Consider the following 24,496-nt stretch of genomic DNA (forward strand, 5'->3'; position numbering starts at 1 on the left):
GCATGCATTGTAATTAATGCATCGGTAAACATAACTTTTTAAGAAAAAACCAGTGTAGTAATTAAGTATTTTTACAAAAATACAAAATTTATTCCACCATTCACCATATACCTTGGTTGGAGATATTTATAAATTGAGCCCTATAAGCCTAGTCATAGTGGGTAGTATGCATGTTACTAATCTATGTTAGTGGGTAGTAACATAAATGTAGTGTCATGCAAGTCTTCATTTATTATATTGCAGACTCATTTTGCATTGGGGTGTGTTATGTTATGTTACCACAAATACCTCTCTCCTCATTAACTCCATGCCACATAAGCATATATGTCTTGGGGTGCATTATGCTACTACCTAAGTTACTCCCACTTTGACTAGTCTAAACTTGAAAGAAGGTAGTATAAAGTAATTATAGTACATGGAAGTGTGCAAAGGCCAAAGCATATGCAAATATCCACAAGATATCTTTGATTCATAATAATTGTAGAAATATCCTCTTCTACATGGTGGCGTGGAAGGGATATGCAAATCTCAACAAGGTATTTTGGATTCATATTAAATGCAACTAATTTACTAGGAGTATATGGAACTCCCAACTAAAGATTTTCAATTCATAGTAAATGCAGCCAAACCCTCCTCTACATGGAAGTGCGAGGGATACACAAATCCCAACCGAGGATTTTTGGTCCATAGTAAATGCAGCCAAACCCTCCTCTACGGCTGGTTACAATGGGCAAGAACATAAGCTAGTAACTTACACAATTCCCTAGACTATGTTACTACCTTCATAGTGGGTAGGAACATCTATGTAGTGTCATGCAACGATGTATTTATTAGGTTATAGACTCATTATTTCTTGGAGTGTGCGATGTTCCGGTAACTTAGCTAATTACCACAAGCACCTCTCTCTTCATTAAATATGTGCCACATAAGCAAAGTTGTATTGGAGTGTGTGATGTTACTCCTAAGTTCCTCCCCATTGTGACCAGCCTACATGGAAGTATGAGAGATACGCATATCCCAACAAAGGATTTTTGGTTCATAAGACTAGCCACAGTGGGAGTAACTTCAGCAGTAACTTCAAGTCCAACTGAGCAAATTTGTCTATGTGGCAATGAGTTAATGGAGAGAGAGGTAGTTCTAGTAACTTAGCTAGTTACTGTAACATCACACATATCAAGGCAAGATGAGTCTATAGCATAATAAATGAAGTATTGCATGTTACCACACATATGTTATTTCCCACTATAGAGGTAGTAACATAGAGTAGTAACGTGCCCATATTACTACTCTATGTTACTACCCATTATGACTAGTCTAATAAATGTAGCCAAACCCTCCTCTACATGGAAGTGTCCAAGGGATATGCAAATCCCAACAGAGGATTTTTGGTTCATAATAAATGCAGCCAAACCCTTCTCTACATGGAAGTGTGCAAGGGATATGTAAATCCCAACGGAAGATTTTTGGTTCATAATAAATGTTGCCAAACTCTCCTCCAATAGTTCAATTCATCATCTATAAAAGGGTACTACTCGTACTCATTGTTGCATGCACAGACCAACACAAGTTAATTAGCCAGTCGGTGTCTTTGCATTTCTACAACATATATCCATGGAGCTCACCGCTCACGCTCTCCTCCTCCCTCTGGTGCTTGCGGCGCTCCTCCACCCCACCACCGCCACTGTTGACGATGCAACACCAGGCCTCGGCGGCGGATTCAGCCTGCGCATGGTTCCGAGCCCCAGCTGGAACAATACCATCCATGTCGACGACGACGGCTTCCTTCACCTGAAGGAGCCAGTTGGGCACGACACCACCGCGCTTCGACCGCACGTACGCTTTCTCCCAGGGAGGTACAGCGTTGTCACCATTGTTGGGACGGGCCATGGCCGCCGCACGTACACCCTCGCGATGGAGATGACCAGCAGCCTGACGTGGATGCAGTGCGTGCCGATCCAACGCCCATTTCAGCAAAATCCGCCGCCCTTCCACCCGCGCATGTCCCCGTCATTCCGCCACCTCGCACCCACGAGCCGCCTTTGTTCACCCCCGGGGCACGACGTGTGCAAGTTCCACGTCACCCTCATCCGCCCCGGTGGCAAACATGCAAGCGGCGTGCTCGGTGACGAGACCCTATCCTTCACGGGATCTGCGCCGGCGGTCTTTCCCACCGTCATCATTGGCTGCGCGCACAGCAGCACGGGTTTTGTCAGCCACGGAGTGCTCGCCGGCGTCCTCGGCCTGGGCAAGACGTATCCGTCGCTCGTCCCGGTGTTACTCCAACGGCACGGCTTACATCGCTTCTCCTACTGCCTCTTCTTTCTCGGGTCGGCGAAACGGCACGGCTTCCTCCGGTTCGGCAACGACATCCCGGTGGACACGAGGCGCATGAAGAGCACCAGGATCCTCTACCCCGAGGATAGCTCCTACTTTGTCAGCCTCAGCGGCATCAGCGTCGCCGGGACGCAGCTGGGCGGCAACTTGGCGGAGGTGTTCAGGTGCCGACAGACCGCCGATGGCAAGTGGCACAGCGGGACCGTGATCGACGTCGGGACGTCTCGGAGTGTGATGATCCAGGCTGCATACAATGTCCTGGAGCAGGCCCTGGCGGAGCACGGCAGGAGGCTCGGTTTGCCGGTGCACCACACCAGCTCCGGCCTCTGCTTCCGCGCGGCGCACTCCCACTTTTCGCAGTTGCCCACGGTGACACTGCACTTTGAGCAGGACCTCGTGCTCACACCGATTCAGTTGTTTGTAGTGCACGAGCAAGACATTTGCCTCGCCCTGTCACCGAGCCTGGACATCACCATCATCGGGGCAATGCAGCAACGGCGCACGCGCTTCGTGTACGACCTCGCCGCCAGCAGGGTCTACTTCGCCCCCGAGAACTGCAATGACGACACCGGCGAGCATGATTGATATTCTGTTTTTTAGCGAACGACCCGATTTGACGTGGTCAACTGTCTGTTTTTGAAATAAAAGGAAAAATAAACTATAATGAGAGTGCACAAACAAACAAAATAGGTCAAATATGTACTCTATTTTTTTTTGAAAACTACTTGGCGCACTTTATTAAACTCATATCAAAGTTACATCATCCACAATGTCCGAAAGTAAAAAGCTGGGAGGATCACTATCCCAAACAAAAGTAGAATTTAAATTGAAACTATGTCTAGCAAGATTGTGCGCCAATCTATTAGCCTCCCTAGGGCAATGAGTGAAGGATACCGCACCAATACGGTATGCTTTTTGAAAACAATCAGTCAAAATAGCAGTATAGGGGCTCCAAATCTCAATCACGCCATTGCATGCTTGAATAACTTCCAATGAGTCAGATTCAACAATGACCTGATGACAGCCGAGTCCTTCAACCAACTCTAGTCCTCGCTGAATAGCTACTGCTTCCGCCGTTGTTGCATCAAGGAGATGATGAAGCAACCAGGATGCTCCCGCAAGAGCCTCTCCTCGGTTGTTTCGAAGAATTGCTGCAGCTGCACCCGTTCCATCTTCAAAAAAAGCGGCGTCAACATTTAATTTATAAGAATTGATTGGAGGTTTCACCCACATAACTTTATCCGGTTTCTTCTGATCCGCAGCTCGAGAAAAGTTACTTGTGATCGCTTGAATAGCGAATGCAGTACCTGAAGGATTTTGGACATTTTTGCCCTTAACAAATTCTCGTCGCTGCCACCATATATACCAAGCCCCAACGACCAAAGACTCCCGGAATCCCAACCTACCAAGAACAGGTGAATGTCTCGCCGGCTGCGTTAGTAATTCTTCAAGGATCACACTACCTGACCTGTCAATTTGAATGACTTCACCTATTATTTCATGTAACCCCAGTTTCTTCCATACTTCTTTTGCTCTTTCACATGTAAACATCAGATGCCGCATATCTTCCGCCCCTTGCTTGCATACTGGGCATTGAGGCTGTACCTTGATGTGTCTGTTTGCCAAGATCGACATCCCTGGGACAATACCATGTAAAGCACGCCAGGCGAAAATTTTCACCTTACTTGGAATTTGTATCTTCCACAAAATATCCCATACCGGGTTTGCATGCATAGCTCCTTGGCCATCCCCCCACCTAGTTTGAGCACCAAATTGATGTTCCCATTCCACATAATAAGCTGATCGAACCGAGAACGAGAACGACTTTGTATACTGCCATGCCACAAAATCTTCAGTCATGTTAGGGCTCAAAGGGATTTTAAAATTCTTTCCACATCCACCCAAATAAAATTATCTCTAATCAAAGCCTCATCCCACTGTCCTGTAAAGGGATCAATTAAATCATCTACATTCTGCAGAAGTCTTTGTCCTTTCACAGTTATTACTTTCCTGTTCGGACTGATAGGCACCCAATGGTCCTCCCATATGTTGACGTTTGCTCCAGTACCAACTCTCCATATGTGTCCTCTCATAAATGTGCGTAGCCCAGCAATTATGCTCTGCCAAGTAAAAGAGGATCCCTTCTTCGGACCCGCTTTCAGTAAATTGCCATCGGGGTAATACTTAGCTCTGAGAACAGTCGCACACAAAGAATTTGGTTTTATGATCAACCTCCAACTTTGCTTTGCTAACATAGCGAGATTAAAAGCGTGCAAGTCCCTAAACCCCATACCGTTCTTTTTTGGTACACACATCTTCCACCATGCCCACCAATGCATTTTCTTTTGTTCTTCAGTATCTCCCCACCAAAAGCTAGACATTTCGTCTGTTATGAGCTTACAAATCTTTTTGGGAATATTAAAAGCTGCCATAGCAAAAACAGGTAGAGACTGAATAACAGCCTTCAATAAAATTTCTTTGCCACCCACCGAAAGAAACTTTTCCCGCCATACCTTTAGTCGCTTTATTACTCTCTCAAGAAGATGAATAAAACTATCACTTCTATCTGCCCCCACCATTGCAGGAAGGCCGAGGTATTTATCCGAAATTGCCTCCGTCATAATATTCAGCTGGGCACAAACTGCAGCCTTTACTTCGACATCAACATTAGGACTGAAGAAAATACTACACTTTGCATCACTGACCATTTGTCCCGAGCTTGCACAATATTGATCAAGAACATGTCTCAACGAGGTTGCATTAATTAAATTTGCCTTCATAAGGATCAGGGAATCATCGGCGAAAAGTAAATGAGAAACCGATGGTGCATTTCTGCACACCCTTACCACTTCAATGCCATGAACCTCCTCTTGATGAGCCAATAAACTTGATAAACCCTCTGCACAAATCAGGAATAAATATGGGGATAGCGGGTCTCCCTGCCTGAGACCCCTTGTAGGAATAAATTCATCAGTCTCCTCGTCATTAAAACGCACCTTATATTTTACTGATTTAACACATGCCATCAGTAACTCCACAAACTCACTAGAAAAACCCAGTCGTATTAGCATCTTTTCCAGAAAAATCCATTCAACACGATCATATGCTTTATGCATGTCAAGTTTCACCGCACAGTACCCATCTTTTCCCTTCTTCTTATTTTTAAGCATATGCATACACTCATAAGCCACGAGGATGTTATCAGTAATCATACGGCCTGGCACGAAGGCACTCTGGACAGGTGAAATTATGTCATCTAGAACATGCTTCAGTCTCATCGCTATCATTTTCGAGATGACCTTATAAAGAACATTACATAAACTGATAGGTCTAAACTGGGTAATTTTTTTCTGGACTTTCGACCTTTGGAATTAAAACAATAACAATATCATTCCACCCTTTAGGAATTACCTTGTTATTAATAGCCAAAAGAACTTCATTGCAAAGAGAATTTCCGATGATATGCCAACATTTTTTGATGAAAATGGCATGAAGCCCATCCGTACCTGGCGCCTTCAAGTCTCCGATGGAAAACAAAGCCTTTCTCACATCCTCTGCAGTATACGGTTTATTAAGAGCTTCATTCATATCCGTAGTTACTCTAGGTACCACTTTATCAAGGATCAGAGGGTCTACATCATCAACTTCAGTGCTAAACAACCCCAAAAAATAGCTAGAGATCATCGGGTTAAGTTCACCAATACTTTCACGCAAAATACCATTATCATCTTTCAAACCTTTTATTTTATTTCGTTGCCTTCTTGCACTAGCCGAATGGTGAAAATACTCTGTATTTTGGTCACCAAACTTCAGCCAATCAACATGTCCACGCTGAGCCCAATACAACTCTTCTTGCTCCAAGAATTTCTCGATCTCAATAGTTCTTTCTGCCGTGCTAAATTCTCCTCTGTCATAGCATCTCTAGTAACTCTTTCTAACTCACGTTGGGTACTTCTCAGCTTTTTTCTCTTTCTTTTCAAAACCGAGCTGTCCCACATGTGTAGCCTTTTATGCACCAACGCCAGCTTATCAGCGAGGCTACCATCAGAAAGCTGTGTGTCGGTCCCCATGCAGCTTGTACTACATCATGAAAGTTTTTTTCTTTTAGCCACCGTGCATCAAACCGCAGAACAGATGGGCCAAACCTCTCCTCGCTGGTTGTATCACAGTGCATCAAGAGAGGTCTATGATCCGATCTGCTATACTCCAAATTCTCCAACACAGCATTGTTAAATTTGTCATTCCACATCTCATTAGTAAGTGCACGATCAAGCCGTTCACGAATGTTTCCTCTCTGCCAAGTATAGCGATCTCCAACATACCCAAAATCTGTAAGGTTACAATCCTGCACCGCATCTCTAAAAGCTTGCATATACCTCTCTGGTCTGACGTTGCCTCCCTCTTTCTCAAAGGGATACATTATTTCATTGAGATCACCGAGAACCATCCAAGGCATATCACAAACAGCACGTAATTCTCTTAATCTCTGCCAGGTTAAATGTTTGTCCCTCCATCTTGCCTCTCCATACATGCTAGTTAATCTCCACATGTTTTTTGACCACTACCAACAAAAGCTTCTATATAGTTAAGTGTCTTATGTCTCAAAGAAATCACCACTTCTTTCTTCCATAACAAAAGAAGGCCACCACTTCTTCCATCGCTCTCCACAACCTCCTAATGATCCATCTTGAGCCTTCGTTTCAAAGATTCTGCAGCCCATTCTTCAAGATGTGTTTCTGATAAGAAAATAACATCCGCTGCCCTCCGCTTTTGGATGTCCAGTAACGCACGAACTGTCGCAGCCTTATGAAGGCCACGGCAATTCCATCCGATGATTTTCATTGCTGATGGTAATCTTCCTCGATGGGGTTCGCCAATGGATCACTCGAGGAACCTGTTGCTTCTGTCCCCAACCTCTGTCCCTACTTGACCGTGAATTCTCCTCTCCACCCCTTCACTGATGGATCACAACTTCCCTACAAAAACTCAGACTCCGATTGCAGCACTACCACTCTGGGCAGGGCAATATCACAAATTCCTTGCGAGAACTCAGACTCCCAAGCACAACAAACTGAACCGATCAAGGAGATCAGCCAGGAAATTTATTCTACTACGGCACCACCTGAAGTGGCCACAAACCCGCAGTGGAGAGAGAAAACCAGAGCCGACACCTCAAGGCATCAACCTGGGACAGCAAAACGCTGGTCCCCGCACCGCCGCCAAGGAGGCGGCCGGGGGCGGACCAGCGGAAAACCTAGTCGCTCGAGAACCTGGGGAGATCAAATATGTACTCTATGTACAAACGAAGTAATGTCTTTGCAAGTAGGCTGAAACTCATTTTAAACAACTCCGCTGCCCTGCGGAGTACCGTGAGCCAATCATATGGCGCCATCGCATAGAGTATCATTCCAGGACACCGTGTTCGATTCATTCATCTTGTTACTTCGGCATTGGTATATCATCACTCGCCCTACCACCACGACCTAGTGTTTTGGAGTACATCTAGTGATTTTTATTTTTTCTGAAAAAGGTGAAATGTTTGAAAAATAATTCCACAAAAGTGTACGACCTTGCCGCCAGAGTCTACTCCGCCCCCGAGAACTGCAATGATGATACCGGCGAGCATGATTGATCTCCTGTTTTTTAGCGAACAACCCAATTTGACGTGGTTAATTGTCTGTTTGTGAAATAAAAGGAAAAATAAACTATATTGAGAGTGCACCTACAAACAAAATAGATCGATCTCTACAAACGAAATAATACCTTCATAAGTAGGCTAAAATAATTTTAAACAACTTCTTTACCTTGCGGAGGCCCGTGAGCCAATCATATGTCCCCAGCGCATAGAGTATACCAGGACATCCTATTTGATTCGTCACTCGCCCCACCACGACGATCTAGTGTTTTGGAATACATCTGGTGGTTCATATGAACCAAGCTGTGTCTATTCGTCCGCCCCCGCCCCCGCGTCGCCCTCCTTTGGTGGCACGGGGGTAACCCTAGCCGCGCCGCCAGACCTCCTATCCCCGTCCTCCATCGCTGCGCCGTCACCGGATGGGGCGCCGGTGAAGCCGCGCCTGCCCTAGGAAGGTGGCGGCGGAGCGATTTTTCTTGTTCGTTTCTCCTCTATCCCGCTGTAGATATCGCGGAGATGATGGCCCTGTCATTTCTGCAGAATGCTGCTAACGCGACACTACGATCAGAGACCCTTCGACGAAATTATGTGCGATGCATTAATCGCAAACGGTGATTTAAAAAAAACTGTCAAAAAAGATGCAAAACGTTTGCGATGACGGATACATCAAACACGGTTCAGATTTTAGTTGCGTGTGCGAAGGCATACGGTTGAGTTCAGTGAACTGTTTGCGATGAGGCAGAACAACAGAAACATGCAACCAGATGAAGGCGTGTGCGATATACGGCATACAGTTCACTCGGATAAACTGTTTTTGATGAGGCGGAACAACAAGAATGGGCAGCCAGATGAAGGTGTGTACGATATATGGCATACAGTTCACTCGGATGAACTGTTTCTGATTAGGCAACACAAAAGAAACGGTCAGCCAGATCAAGGTGTGTGCAATATACAACATACACTTCACACGGATAAACTGTTTGCGATTAGCCACAACAAACAGAAACAGTTAGATAGATCAACATGTGTGCTAGACGGGCACACATTCTAACTAAAAGAAGCGTGTGCGATGGTAATAACGAGAGCGCACGGTTGATGGAACAAGACGTTTGCTGACATCGCCTATTGCCGTGCACCCTATGGTGCAAATGCCACGTACGCGGTCGAGAACACATGCCCACTTTACGCCTTCCGGTAATCGTACCGCACTTCGAAATATGAACCGTCAATAAATTTCGAACTTGCTTCCCTCCACATTCACAATTACTGTTCACACCGATCAAAACTTGTTCACACCGATCAAAACCTAAACGGTTTTCCACTTAGCAGCGTATTAGTACTCGGTTATAAATACTACTTACTCCAAGATGACTGCACATTCCTCCTCTCAACTACTCATCCACAAAAACAAAAAGTCTTTTCATCATCGTTCCCTTGCATCTGCCATGGCCCGCATGAGTTCTGGGTCGAGAGATCACTACCAGGAAGAGGCGAGCATTGAAGCGGAAGCACGAGAGATGTCCCGCCTCGCCATGAAAGCAGCCGACATGTCCCGCCGCGCGGCTGTAGCATCATAGAGGTCCCGCCGTGCCGCCGAAGCAGCACAAAGGTCCCGCCACGCTGTCGATGCAGTAGACTGGTCCGTCCACACCACGGAAGCAGCAGAGATGTCCCGCCGCATCGCGAATACAGCAGAGATGTCCTCCCGCGCAACGGCGGCATGGGAAAATGTCTCGTGGACAGGCAAGGACTCTCACAGGTGCATGCGCGCTATTGATACGTCTCCAACGTATCTACTTTTCCAAACACTTTTGCCCTTGTTTTGGACTCTAACTTGCATGATTTGAATGAAACTAACCCGGACTGTACGCTGTTTTCAGCAGAACTGCCATGATGTTGTTTTATGTGTAGAAAAGAAAAGTTTTCGGAATGTCCTAAAAATCTACGGAGGCACTTTTTGGAATTAATAAGAATTATTGGGAGAAAGAAATACACCAGGGGTCCCACACCATGTCCACGAGACAGGGGGCGCGTCCCCCCTATAGGGCGCGCCCCCTATCTCGTGGGCCCCCTGGACCTCCACCGACCTCAACTCCAACTCCATATATTCACGTTCGGGGAGAAAAAAATCAAAGGAGAAAGTTTCATCGCGTTTTACGATATGGAGCCGCCGCCAAGCCCTAATCTCTCTCGGGAGAGCTGATCTGGAGTCCATCCGGGGCTCCGGAGAGGGGGATTCGTCACCGTCGTCATCATCAACCATCCTCCATCACCAATTTCATGATGCTCACCGCCGTGCGTGAGTAATTCCATCATAGGCTCGCTGGACGGTGATGGGTTGGATGAGATTTACCATGTAATCAAGTTAGTTTTGTTAGGGTTTGATCTCTAGTATCCACTATCACTACTAGGGAAAAGGCTACTAGCAGCGCGGGTAAATGGCTACTAGTAGCGCGGGTACCCGCGCTACTAGTATCGCGCTACAGCTAAAAGTTAGTAGTAGCGTGGGTCGAACCCTCGCTACTGCTATTATGGACCTGCGCTACTACTAATGACATAGTAGTAGCGTGTCTATAGTGCCAACGCTACTAGTATCCTAAATACTAGTAGCATGGCATTTTATCCCCACGCTACTACTAGCTTATTGGGAATTAAAAAAACTAAAATCAACCAAATTCATTCTAGCACACAGTTTCTGTATCTTCTTTAGTTCCTCATTGTAGCAACAACTCATGTATATTTCCATTCTATCACACAGTTACATAAGCAACTACGTTCCTCATTGTAGCAGCAACTCATGTATAATTCCACTCTATCGCACAGTTACATAAGCAACTACCTACGTAAGTTGTTATGGCCTGATCCGAAAATTGGACCACTTGTCAATGTGCGGCGCCTGCCCGGGCTGAACTTGCGGCCTGCAGCTGCGACGGAACACACTGGATAGCCTCGAAGAGCCACACCTGACTGACGGCAGCCGCCGCCTTGAGTTGCGACGCAGTCACGTCCCTCGCTCTGGCCCTCAGCTCCAACTGGACCGGTCTATGTCGTCCTCGTGCCTCGCCACCACTGGATGGAGGAAGCCATCGTACACATGCCCCGCTCCCCGCACTCTGAAACCCAAGCATCATTAAGATTCAGATTCAGAATTGGCCACATATTGAATCAAGTATATCTGAATGTTGGTCATCTCTCAGGCTCGGGGTGTCTGGTCGACTACTTACCCGTGTGCTGGGGTGACAGAGGTAGAGAACGGGCAGCAGCTTCGCTTCTCTATACATCGGCAGCCACGACACCGTCTAGTCCATGAACCTCTCTACCATCATCGTCGCCACCACATAAGACATGTTGGATCAGTTTTCCTCAATTAAATATAGTAACTGTTATGGAAGCAGTCATGGTGTACATTGTACACTAAAGCAATCGTGGATGACCCGGAGCTCCTCGAGGTCGGAGAAGTCACTACTAGGAAAAACATAGGCAAATCAATCTCGGTGGAACAACATAAGATTGCATTAAGATTTCAGAATTAAACATAGGCGTATCTCATAGTTTAAAACAAAGGCACTCAACAGAAAAGTGCATAAAAGATTCCAAAATAACTCAACAAGGTGCTTCAGCTAGCATCATAGGAGGGGATGTAGATGTATAAAAATTAAGAGAAAACCTTTGGCTAGAACAGCAACACAGCACAGGAGCTACGCTCGATGGCGGAGCTCACTAATCGGTGGAGAAGGTCGAAGTACCAAGTATGTAGCAGCACGACAGAGGAGCACCTATGTTAATGCTTCCCATACAGTTGATTTAACTCTTAGTAGTTCTTACTAAATTTACATAATCTGGGAAAGTGTAACCGACAAAAATGTGAGGCAAATAGAATCTTTAGTTCAGCAGAAGGATCCTACTAGTTCATCTACTAAATTTACATAAACTGAATCTTACTAGCACAATCAGAATACTATGGTTTCTACAAAACTGTACTTTTGAGTACTGTGAGGTGTTTGCCTAAACCAACAACAGTAGTTTCATAAATTTGCTGGGAGCAAAGTCAACAAAATAATTATCATGTGAGGCATAATCAATTGAAAATAAAAATCATGATGACAAGTTTCATGGTTATCATTATTCTTAATAGCATACAAGTCATCACAATAATCATCATAGATAGCAACTTTATTCTCATAATCAATTGGAACCTCTTCCGAAATAGTGGATTCATCACTAAATAAAGTCATGACCTCTCCAAATCCACTTTCATAATTATCACAATAATATTCAACATCCTCCAAAATAGTGGGATCATTACTTCCTAAAGTTGACACTCTTCCAAACCCACTTTCATCAATATAATCATCATAAATAGGAGGCATGCTTTCATTATAATAAATATTCTCATCAAAACTTGGGGGACAAAAAATATCATCTTCATCAAACATAGCTTCCCCAAGCTTGTGGCTTTGCATATCATTAGCATTGAGGATATTCTAGGAATTCATACTAACAACATTGCAATCATGCTCATCATACAAAGATCTAGTACCAAACATTTTAATGCATTCTTCCTCTAGCAATTGAGCACAATTTTCCTTTCCATCATTCTCACGAAAGATATTAAAAAGATGAAGCATATGAGGCAAACTCAATTCCATTTTTTTGTAGTTTTCTTTTATAGACTAAACTAGTGATAAAACAAGAAACTAAAAGATTCGATTGCAAGATCTAAAGATATACCTTCAAGCAATCGCCTCCCCGGTAACGGTGCAAGAAAAGAGCTTGATGTCTACTACACAACCTTCTTCTTGTAGACGTTGTTGGGCCTCCAAGTGCAGAGGTTTGTAGGACAGTAGCAAATCTCCCTCAAGTGGATGACCTAAGGTTTATCAATCTGTGGTAGGCGTAGGATATAGATGGTCTCTCTCAAGCAACCCTGCAAGCAAATAACAAAGTGTCTCTTGTGTCCCTAATACACCCAATACAATGGTAAATTGTATAGGTGCACTAGTTCGGCGAAGAGATGGTGATACAAGTGCAATATGGATGGTAGATATAGATTTTTGTAATCTGAAAATATAAAAACAGTAGGGTAACTAATGATAAAAGTGAGCGTAAACGGTATTGCAATGCTAGGAAACAAGGCCTAGGGTTCATACTTTCGCTAGTGCAAGTTCTCTCAACAATAATAACATAATTAGATCATATAACCATCCCTCAACATGCAACAAAGAGTCACTCCAATGTCACAAATAGCAGAGAACAAACGAAGAGATTATGGTAGGGTACGATACCACCTCAAAGCTATTGTTTCTGATCGATCTATTCAAGAGTCCGTAATAAAATAACATGAAGCTATTCTTTTCGTTCAATATATCCTAGAGTTCATACTAGAATAACACCTTAAGATACAAATCAACCAAAACCCTAATGTTACCTAGATATTCCAATGTCACCTCAAGTATTCGTGGGTATGATTATACGATATGCATCACACAATCTCAGATTCAGCTATTCAAACCAACACAAAGTACTTCAAAGAGTGCCTCAGAGTTTCTAGCAGAGAGTCAATACGAAAACGTGTGCCAACCCCTATGCATAAGTTCACAAGGTGAACCCGCAAGTTGATCACCAAAACATACATCAAGCAGATCACGTGATATCCCATTGTCACCACAGATAAGCACATGCAAGACATACATCAAGTGTTCTCAAATCCTTAAGACTCAATCCGATAAGATAACTTCAAAGGGAAAACTCAATCCATTACAAGAGAGTAGAGGGGGAGAAACATCATAAGATCCAACTACAATAGCAAAGCTCGCGATACATCAAGATCGTGCCATATCTAAAACACGAGAGAGAGAGAGAGAGAGAGAGAGAGAGATCAAACACATAGCTACCAGTACATACCCTCAGCCCCGAGGGTGAACTACTCCCTCCTCGCATGGAGAGCGTCAGGATGATGAAGATGACCAGCGGTGATGGATTCCCCCTCCGGCAGGGTGCCGGAACAGGGTCCCGATTGGTTTTTGGTGGCTATAGAGGCTTGCGGCGGCAGAACTCCCGATCTATGGTATTCCTGGATGTTTTTAGGGTATATGGATATATATAGGCGAAAGAAGTCGGCCAGGGGAGCCACGAGGGGGCCACGAGGGTGGGGGGCGCACCCGGGGGGTAGGGCGCGCCTCCCTGCCTTGTGGTTTCCCCGAACCTTCCCTGACGTCCACTCCAAGTCTCCTGGATTGCTTCCGTTCCAAAAATAACTGTCCCGATGGTTTCATTCCGTTTGGACTCCAATTGATATTCATTTTCTTCGAGACACTCAAATAGGCAAGAAAACAACAATTTGGACTGGGCCTCCGGTTAATAGGTTAGTTCCAAAAATAATATAAAAGTGTATAATAAAGCCCATAAACATCCAAAACAGATAATATAATAGCATGAATACTTCATAAATTATAGATATGTTGGAGACGTATCAGCAGCCCTTCGCTCGGCGAGGTGGGACTAATCTTTGTACACCATGGGTGGCAGCGCACCACCTTTAGTCCCGGTTGGTGGCTCCAACCACGACTAAAGGGGGGGGGACCTTTAGTCCCGGTTGGAGCCACCAACCGGGACTAAAGGCCTGCGCTTCCCGCCGCTTGGCCTGGCCAAATTTGACCTTTAGTCCCAGTTGGTGGCTTCAGCTAGGACTAAAGGTCCCTCCTATATATACAACACTTATGAAAATTTCAGTTTCTTCTTCTCTTCTTCGTCTCCTCTGCTTCCATCGACATCGCCGCCGCCCCCCGTCGCCGCCCATGGCTGTCCCCATCACCGCCCTGGTCGCCGCCCCCCGTCGCCTCGCCTCGCCAGCCGTCGCCCGCTGTGAGTCCCTGCCCCGCCATGGCCGCACACACACACACACACAAGTTAATTAGATGAATTATTTTTTGTCTTTTAGTTTTTTATACTTTTAGATGAATGTATATATAAATGTTAATTAGATGAATTTTTTAGATGAATGTTAGATGAATTTTTTCGATGAATGTTAGATGAATTTTTTACAAATATATAAATATTAGATGAATTTTTTAGATGAATGTTTTTTTTAGTTTTTTATACTTTTAGTTATAGGAATGTTTGATGAAGTTTAGATATATAAATGTTAATTAGATGAATTTTGACATATGTCAAAGTTTGAATTTTGACATATGCAACATTAATTTGATCATATATCAAAGTTAATTTGATCATATGTCAAAGTTTGAATTTTAACATATGCAAAAATATTTGATCATATGTCAAAGTTTGACTTTTGACGTAGATTTATCAATAATGCCCCCATTATAAATGTGCACAAGTTGATCCAATTTTTTTTCTGATCTCTCATATATATCATGTTGTCTGTCAAAGTATTGAAGAAATCCATGGCTTGATCATTAGTCAGAAGTAACAGGCGTATGATGTTACGAAGCTCTTCAAAGTTGTTTTTGGAATGGAGTTCCAGATAGAATAATTCGCTTTTTGGTACAAATTTCAGCAAAGGCCTTCCAAATAGCGATATTCGGAAGGCTCTTGATGAACTTCGTGCCAAAAACCTGATTATCCTATCCGGGACTTGGTTCCAAAACAACTTAGAGAGCTTCGTACCATTATGCTCCTGTTACTTCCGGCTAATGATGAAGCCATGGTTTTCTTGAATCGTTTCACACTAGACAATGTGACATATATAAGGGTAGATGAGATCAGAAAAAATTTGGACCATTTTCTGCACATTCAGAATGGCGCCATTTTGTTAAATCCCTTAAAGATTAAGAGAATCCGTTATGATTCTGAATCCTGTTCCTATAGCCAGGGACTAAAGGTTTTCCATGTATATAAGAAATCATAATCCAATCATTTAAAAAATGATACATTTGCATATAGAATTTGTTCTTGACGTCAACCATGCCCGGCCCGCATCCTCGCCGTCGACCCATTCGCGACAACGTCCTACTTCAGAGGAGCCTTGTCCGGGATTGGGCTCCGCCAGGCTGGCACTGGGAGGTCCTACCTTCAGGGGCGCGCCGCTTAGTGAGGAACCCGGCCCCGGGTCCCCTCGTCGACCCGGAGCTCCTTTGGTGGCGTTTGTGTGGGCCACTTTCGGTGCGGAGAGGGAGCCGGCCCGCCGAAGGTGGTACATCGCCGTGTCACGGAGGAGGACGAGCACATCCGTTGCTACATGGCTGTGGTTGGACGTCAGGTTCTCCAATACCTGGCAGATTGTTCGGGGATCTCACCCGAGCTATGATCCTGTGATGGTTCCTTCTCTTTGGGTGTCCACCGCCCGCGCCCCACGAACCGCGAGTGAACTAGATTAGTCGATGGTATTCGATATGTATTAGCTAGCTAGTGATGTATTCAATAATATTCGAGATGATGTATTCGAGATTATATTGTTTGATAATATTCGAGACGATGTATTCGAGATTATATTCGATGATGCATATTATATACTACGATTCAGTTTTTCCTTATTGATTGCATGCAGAGAAGAAGAGGAGGCCATGTTCAACATCATATGCTTCCCTTGCCCAGATGATGAGTTTGAAGAAGACTACGACTCGCAATATCTGAACCCTACCGGTGAGGGTATGATATTTGACGAATACGAACGAATAGATGAAGTAGAGAACTATGATATCGATGACGAAGGAAATCTTGTTCTTGAAATAACAAAGACCGGCAAGGTATATTTATATAAGCAGGCATCTGGTGATCATCACATATTTTAATTGATTTGTATATATATTAACGAATCGATATTTATTCTTTCAGCCCTCCGGATCGAGCAAATATTCTACAGGCAGCAGGATAGTGCGAGGCCTGGCCAAAAAGTTGGAGGATGGCGTAAAATACAACACCGGTACCATCAAATATAATGGCGAACCGCGCGAGCCTAAGAAGAATGCGGGCAAGTTCATTCGTCAGTGCAGAGTTCTTGTGAAGGACCAAATCCCGATCTCCATTTCAGAATGGAAGAAGCCAGCAAAGGAATTTCTAGATCTCACTTTTGTCGACCAAAGAGCAAAAGATCGGCTTTGGGAATCTCTCATGTCACATTTCACGCTACCAGATCATTTCACAGATGCAGATGTGGAGAATGTCAAGAACACTTCTCTTAGGAAGATGGCAATAGAATTCAATAACCACAAGAAAACTATATGGAACAAGTACGTCGAAGGAGGAAACAAGACTCCATAATTCAAAGGAACACTGGAGAAGCAAAGAGATCACTGGGACACTTTCATGAAATTCAAGGAATCGGAACTAGCTCAGGAACGGTCGAGAAAAACAAGATCAATGCCACGAAAAAGATATGGCACCATAAGCTAGGGCCAGGTGGCTACGAGGTGGCCCGGCCTAAGTGGGATCTCACTGAGCAACAGATGAGGGATGCAGGGGTCACACCACTTACATTGAGCTGGCCCCCTAGGGTCAGGACTTGGTTCTATGTGCATGGGGGCACGTTGGACCCAAAGACAGGCGACGTTTTGGAGCGGGCAAGTCCTAAAGAAGCCACCGACAGTTTACTTGTTGCAATAGAAGAGGCACGAACGGGGGTGTTCATGCCCAACAGAGAGAACGAAGAGCTTACGCGCGCCCTGAAGAACCCTGAACACCCGGGAAGAACACGAAAGGCGTTGTTCCATGGTTTGAGGGGTTTAAAGACTGGAACGCCGACTACGGAAGCCGTGCGAGAAATAAGATGGAGGAGGAGAAGAATAGGAAGTTGGAGGAGGAGCAAAGGAAGTAGGAAGCAGACCGCCTTCAAGGCCTAGAATCAGCGCACAAGAAGTTGGCAGTCGCCTTCCAGGAGCAACAGCAGTAGATCGACTCACTTAGCCAGGAAAGGGGGTCTTAGTAGCGGCAGCAGCTAGAGGATCCAGCATTGGATAGCACCGTCCCATCCATCCCGAGAAGCAGCGTGGGTTCCGCCCCGGGCGATGAGGCACTGATGGATAGATACCCTATGGATGACATCATGGATAATAGTAATTGTGAGCTACACTTTAAATGAAGAACATATCCATGAAGGTGGCGGACGCCGTTGCTTATGCAAATCCTCCTGAAGCAACCTTCCATTGCAATCCGATTCCAGCTGGCTATGCTCGTGTCGTGGTTGATGAAGTGGTGCCACAATATTCGGGGCTAGAGCTTGACATTCCTGGAGGTGACGACGAGCACACACTAGGAGAGGGCATACATCATATCATTCTATGGAGAAAGGATTGCATCTTCTTTCCAAGGCGACCGACACCGCGTCAGCCGGCTCCTCCTCCAAGTTCGCCACCGCGTCAGCAGACTCCAGCTCCTCTGAGTCAGCCACCGCCTCTACAGACTCCTGCTCCTCCAAGTACGCCAATGCGTCAGGCCACTCCTCCTCCTCCAACTCCTGCACAGCGTCAGTCCATTCCTCCTCCTCCAAGTCCGGCACCACGTCATACCAGTCCTCCTTCTCCAAGTCAGGCACTGCGTCAGCAGGCTCCGCCGCCTCAACAAAAGCGAAAGAGAGCCGCCGTAGCTACGGGGGATAGCAGTACAAGTACATGAGGCAAGAGATACCAATTTGGTCCAAGCCTCGTGCCTCTTCCGAAGAGGCCTTACGACCTGACCGAAGAGGAAAACGAAGCCGAATGCAGGGCCCAATTGGACGCCCATTTTGGACCGAAGCCGCCACCGCCGCTGTTGAGGATATAGCTATTGAGTGTAAACCGGCCAGGAGGGCCCGGTTCACCCTCGACTATGTTGAAGCCCATGAAGATCCAGAAGATGGTGTTTACTAATGAAGCTTAGAAGCCCGCAGCCCAAAGGCGGATTAGGGCCCATAATGGTAAACCGCCATGACTATGTAAACTTGTAGTATAAGTTAGGAAAGGAGAGACCGAGCTGGACACTTTGTATGAGTCTGCCTCGGGGCTCTGTAGACCGGCCGGGCGTCAACCTGTGTATATAAAGGGACGATCCGGTGGCGGTTCAGGGACAACAGACAACAACTCGAGACTCAGGCAAGCGTATTTCGCTCCCTGGTCATCGAAACCCAATCAATCCCATCACAACTAGACGTAGGCTTTTACCTTCATCGAAGGGGCCGAACTAGTATAAACTCCCGTGTCCCTTGTCCGGTTTAACCCCTTCAAGCTAACCCATTGCGATGGCTCCACGACTAAGTCCTTTCATGAGGACATCTGACGTGTTAATTCCACGACAGTTGGCGCCCACCGTGGGGCTATCGCACGATGGTGTCGAGTTCTTGAAGGGCTGCTCTGAAGGACTAAAGGGGTACGTGATTGGCCGGGTGACCAAGAGTCGCCGCGGCAAGCTCTACATCGATGACGAAGGATGGGGCCCCGAGGCCGGCTCGATCAAGTACGGGTACCGGGTCCCCTTCGGTGGAGTTCATGTCTTCATCGGCAAGATCGGTGAACCGGGCCCTGAGCCGGACATCTACACCGACCTCGTCGAGACAGCTCAGCGTGCGAGTCCAGCCCGGGTTAAGCCCGCCGCGAAGCGTGTGTTCGTAGGATGTGTCCATGGGATCGGATCTGAACCGGTGTCCGAGGGTGAGACGGCCGTATATTCCGACGGCGAGTCATCCACCGGCTAAACCGAGTCCTTGTACCAGATTCAAAGCGGTGTGTTCGAAGGATATTCTGATGGCAACATTATTCCGGACCTCCTTGAACCGCCAGGTCGGGTTGCTGTTTACATGGCCGGAACACAACCCACATTGCAGTCTTCATCTACCGCAGCAATGAATACCGGATCAGCAGCCGCGGCAGGAGTCCCGGCGCGCCGGCCGGCTCAAGTCCTCTCCGGATTGATGGATGCCTAGGCAACCTTGTAACCACGGCAGTCACCCCGGAGACGCAAGATCAGCACAATGCGGACGTTGCGAAGCTGAAGGACCAAATAGCACAGGCTAAGGAGGACCTGGCAGCTGAGGATACCAGGATGGCTGAAGAATGGGCCGCTTTGGATGCCCAGTCACAGCGGATAAGGCACAATTACCAGCTCATGTTGGATCGGACCGCCTTAGAGGATGTAATGCGAAGGAAGTATCGGTCTCGTCTGCCGCCGGTTTACGAAGGGTTGAATCTCTTTCAAACGCCAGGCGCTGGGCCGAGTAATCCGGCAGCTGCAAACCGGACTGATGCGCCTCGAACCGCTCCGGATCAACTGCGGATAGCAGAGCCACCCCGACGAACAGATAACCCGCCGCAATACGTGTCTACGCCACCGGGTCACTTCTCGAGCCCTCTGGATAACATGATCGCCGCAGCCTCACGCCTGATAGCCATTCCGATGGAGGGTGACTCAATAGCAGCAGTTGAGACGCAGCGGGCGAGAGACCTTCTTCAAACCGCGGTGGTGCAGCAGCAGGCTTATTCATATAGCCGGGATAGAATTCATTCAACCCCTTGCCCGAGCCCAAGTTATAGCAGGCGCATGGATGAACCAGAGGTGTCTAGCAGCGCGCGGCATCGCAATGCTCAAGATGTGGTGGATCATGGCAGGGCACGAAGGGATGCCGCTTTGGGTCGTTATCAACCCGCCCCGGTTCAGCCAGCAGCGTCAGTTGACCGAGGCACCGGGCTTGCCTTCAGCTCCTGGGGAGTGCCGTGCTTTATTCCGGCTCTCCAAAATGTGTGTCTGCCCAAAGATTTCAAGGGTCCACGCAAAGTGCCTAATTGCACGGTGGATCAGCCACCTGAGGCGTGGGTCGAGAGTTATGAGATGGCAATGGAGATGCTGGATGTAGATGAAGCAGCTTGTGCAAAGTACTTCACGATGATGTTGGAGGGAACAGCCCGTACTTGGTTGAAAAATCTGCCAGCTAATTCCATCGAGTCATGGGATCAGTTGAAGGCCCGGTTTATAGCCAATTTTAAAGACACGTGCAAACAGCCCATGTCCATTGTGGATCTGGACGCTTGTGTTCAGGGCGAGAACGAGTCCACCACTCATTGGGTACGCCGGGTTTCAGAAGTTTTGCACTCGTCCGACCGGATTAACGCTGGCCAAGCGATTATCACGCTGGAGCGCAATTGCCGGTTTAAGTCACTGAAGATGAAGTTGGGACGGCTCAAGCGCCACTGCAACGACATGGGAACCCTCATGGCAGCCTTGGTAAGGTATGCCGATTCTGATAATACCAAGGATCCCGATTCTGATAATGAGAAACCGGAGAAGGGAAAGAAGAATGGCGGTGCAAAGGGACAGCAGCACAACCAAGGAGGCCATGGGAATAATGGTAAGCGTAAAGCGGATTCAGATTTTGTGGCTAATGCTAATGTGCAGCGTCGTAAGGGTAAACCGCCCCAGCGCGGCGGGGCGATGAATTTGTAGCGCTTGTTGAATCAGCCCTGTCCAAAGCATGGGACCAAGGAGGCTCCCGCAACGCATCTCTGGAAGGATTGTAACATCATGAAGGAGTTCAAAAACTCTGATCTCTTCCGGTATGATCAGGGTCCGTCGGGCGGTTCAGGTCCAGGTTTTCATGGTGGTGGCGGTTCAAGTTCTGGATTTCAGAATAATCATGGCAACCAGAACAACCAAGGTGGCAATAACCAGCAGAATAATCAAGGGAATCAGTAGCAGTCGGATTACCAGAGTCACCCAAAGCAGTTGAATGGTGGGAGTATCATGTGTTCACCACTAGTCTGTGCAAGCGTGATCAAAAGGTTCACAAGAGGGCGGTTAATGCTGTTGAACCGGCAGTCCCACGTTATTTGCGGTGGTCGGAACAGCCTATTGTGTGGAGTAGAGAGGATCATCCGCTCCGGGTTGACACTCCGGGTCAACTAGCTCTGGTGGTGGCGCCTCAGGTGGGAGGTTATAAGTTCACCAAAGTACTCATGGATGGACGAAGTAGTATCAATATTCTGTATTATGAGACATTCCGCCGCATGGGGTTGACAGATAAGAATCTTAAACCGTCCAACACTGTTTTTCATGGTGTGGTACCAGGTAAATCGGCATATCCAGTAGGTAAGATTGCTTTGGAAGTTGTGTTCGGTGATGAACATGACTCCCGGTCTGAGACATTGACCTTTGAGGTGGTGAGAATCCAGAGCCCGTATCATGCACTGTTTGGGCGACCGGCTTATGTAAAATTCATGGCGAGGCCTTGTTATATTTACTTGCAGCTCAAGATGCCGGGTCATAAAGGGAGTATCGCGGTTCATGGAAGTCGAAAAATCGCTTTGGATTGCGAGGAAAGTGATGCGGCTTATGCTGAGTCGGTTTGTGCTACAGAGGAGCTAAAGTTTTATAAGGAGAATGTTGATCCGGCAGATATGACCCCTCTGAAGAAGCCCACCACTAAGCATGACCCAACCCTGCATTTCAAACCGGCTGATGAGACTAAGCTTGTTGATTTCGTACCTGGCGATTCGTCTAAGCAGTTCAGCATCAGCACCAATGTGGATCCAAAATAGGAAAGCGCGCTCATCGAGTTCATCCGTGAGAACCGGGACATTTTTGCATGGAAGCCTTCTGACATGCCAGGTGTACCAAGGGAACTCGCTGAGCACACTCTTAATATTGATCCGAAGTTTAAACCGGTCAAGCAATTTCTTCGTCGCTTTAATGAAGAAAGACACAAGGAAATTGGTGAGGAGGTAGCCCGGCTGTTGGCTGCTGGGTTTATCGTCAGAGTGTTTCATCCTGAATGGTTGGCTAATCCGGTGCTGGTTCTTAAGAAAAACGGCACTTGGCGTATGTGTGTGGACTAGACGGACTTGAATAAGGCTTGCCCGGCCAATCCCTTTGCTCTCCCGCGTATTGATCAGATCATTGATGCGACGGCGGGTTGTGAGCGCCTGAGTTATTTGGATGCTTATTCAGGATATCATCAGATCAAGATGGCAGTTAAGGACCAGGAGAAGACAACCTTCATCACTCCCTTTGGAGCCTTCTGCTATGTTTCTATGCCCTTTGGGCTCAAGAGTGCTCAGGCAACTTATAAGCGTTGTGTGCAAAATTGTCTTCACACGCAGATTGGGCGTAATGTTCATGCCTATGTAGATGACATTGTGGTAAAATCTAGAAAGAAGGAGACATTGATAGCTGATCTCAAGGAGACATTTGACAATCTTCGGGTTTACAAGGTGATGCTTAATCCGGATAAATGTGTCTTTGGTGTTCCGGCAGGCAAGCTTCTCGGTTTTCTTGTGTCCAACAGGGGCATTTAGGCTAATCTGGAAAAGCTTAAGGCAATCACATCCCTGGCCAAGCCGAAGTGTATCAATGATGTTCAGCTTCTTGCAGGTCGGATTGCGGCCCTTAGCCGGTTTATCAGTCGTTTGGGAGAGAAGGCAATTCCTTTGTATCAGATGTTGAAAAAGACGGATGATTTCGTTTGGAGTGACGCAGCCAATGCGGCTTTTGAGGAGCTAAAGCGGCAGTTGGTTGAACCGCCGGTTCTTGCAGCCCCAGTTGATAATGAACCTTTGCTGTTATATGTGGCCGCCAATGCCCGAGCGGTTAGTGTGGCAATTGTGGTTGAGCATAAAGAAGCTGGAAAGGAATATCCGGTTCAGCGACCTGTCTACTACATCAGTGAAGTTCTGATCGAGTCAAAACAACGCTATCTGCATTGGCATAAGTTGGTGTATGGGGTTTTTATGGCCAGTCGAAAGCTCAAGCAATATTTTCAAGGCCATCCCATTACAGTGGTTAGTTCTGCTCCTTTGGGCGATATTATTCATAACAGGGAAGCAACTGGCCGGGTTGCAAAGTGGGCAATCGAGCTTGGTCCACACGGTTTAAAGTATGTACCTCGAACAGCCATCAAGTCTCAGGCCCTTGTGGATTTTATCAATGACTAGACTGAGTTGCAAGCACCAGAAGATAAACCGAATAATACATACTGGGCTATTCATTTTGATGGATCCAGGCAGTTGGAAGGCTCGGGGGCTGGAGTAGTCTTTACTTCCCCTCGAGGTGATAAAATTTGCTATGTTCTCCGCTTGATGTTTCCTTGTACTAACAATGGAGCTGAGTATGAAGCTTTACTCCATGGTCTTCGGGTGGCCAAAGAGATGAACTTAAGTCGAGTTCGTTGTTTCGGAAATTCTGATCTGGTGCTCAGCAAGTTTCTGGTACTTGGGATTTTAAGGATCCACTCATGGCGGCTTACAGGCGTGAGGTGGATATTGTGGCGGGTCATTTCAAAGGGTATCAGGTTGAGCATATCGATCGGCGTAAAAATGAAGCAACAGACGCTTTGAGCCGGCTTGGATCTCAGCGTAAACCGGTACCTCCTAACACATTTTTAGATATCTTGCATAACCCGTCTGTTAAGTTGCCTACAGAAGAGGATTCGGTTGTTCCTGATCCGGAGGCTCAGTTGGTGGCTGCTTTACACGTTGTACCGGATTGGACGGTTCCATATCTGGCATATATGAGCCGGGGCGAGCTACCAAATGATAAAGTTCTGGCTCGACAGATAGTCCGGCGATCCAAGTCCATGGTTATTCACAATGGCGAGTTACACCGCTGTAG

General features: G+C 46.5%; 1 protein-coding gene across 1 annotated transcript; it reads left to right on the top strand.

Annotated features, from left to right (window-relative positions):
• The first annotated feature begins 1,563 nt into the window (after positions 1 to 1,563).
• LOC123158468 (aspartyl protease family protein 2-like) lies at positions 1,564 to 2,919 on the top strand. The gene has a single exon (XM_044576448.1). The coding sequence runs from the start codon at positions 1,612 to 1,614 to the stop codon at positions 2,917 to 2,919; it is 1,308 nt and encodes a 435-aa protein (XP_044432383.1). The 5' UTR covers positions 1,564 to 1,611.
• The last annotated feature ends 21,577 nt before the right edge of the window (positions 2,920 to 24,496 follow it).

Source organism: Triticum aestivum, chromosome 7B, assembly GCF_018294505.1.
Source record: "Triticum aestivum cultivar Chinese Spring chromosome 7B, IWGSC CS RefSeq v2.1, whole genome shotgun sequence".
Taxonomy (NCBI): Eukaryota; Viridiplantae; Streptophyta; class Magnoliopsida; order Poales; family Poaceae; genus Triticum; species Triticum aestivum.

Excerpts from the sequence above, each read along its gene's own strand:
- LOC123158468 (XM_044576448.1), top strand. The coding sequence starts at position 1,612 with ATGGAGCTCACCGCTCACGCTCTCCTCCTCCCTCTGGTGCTTGCGGCG.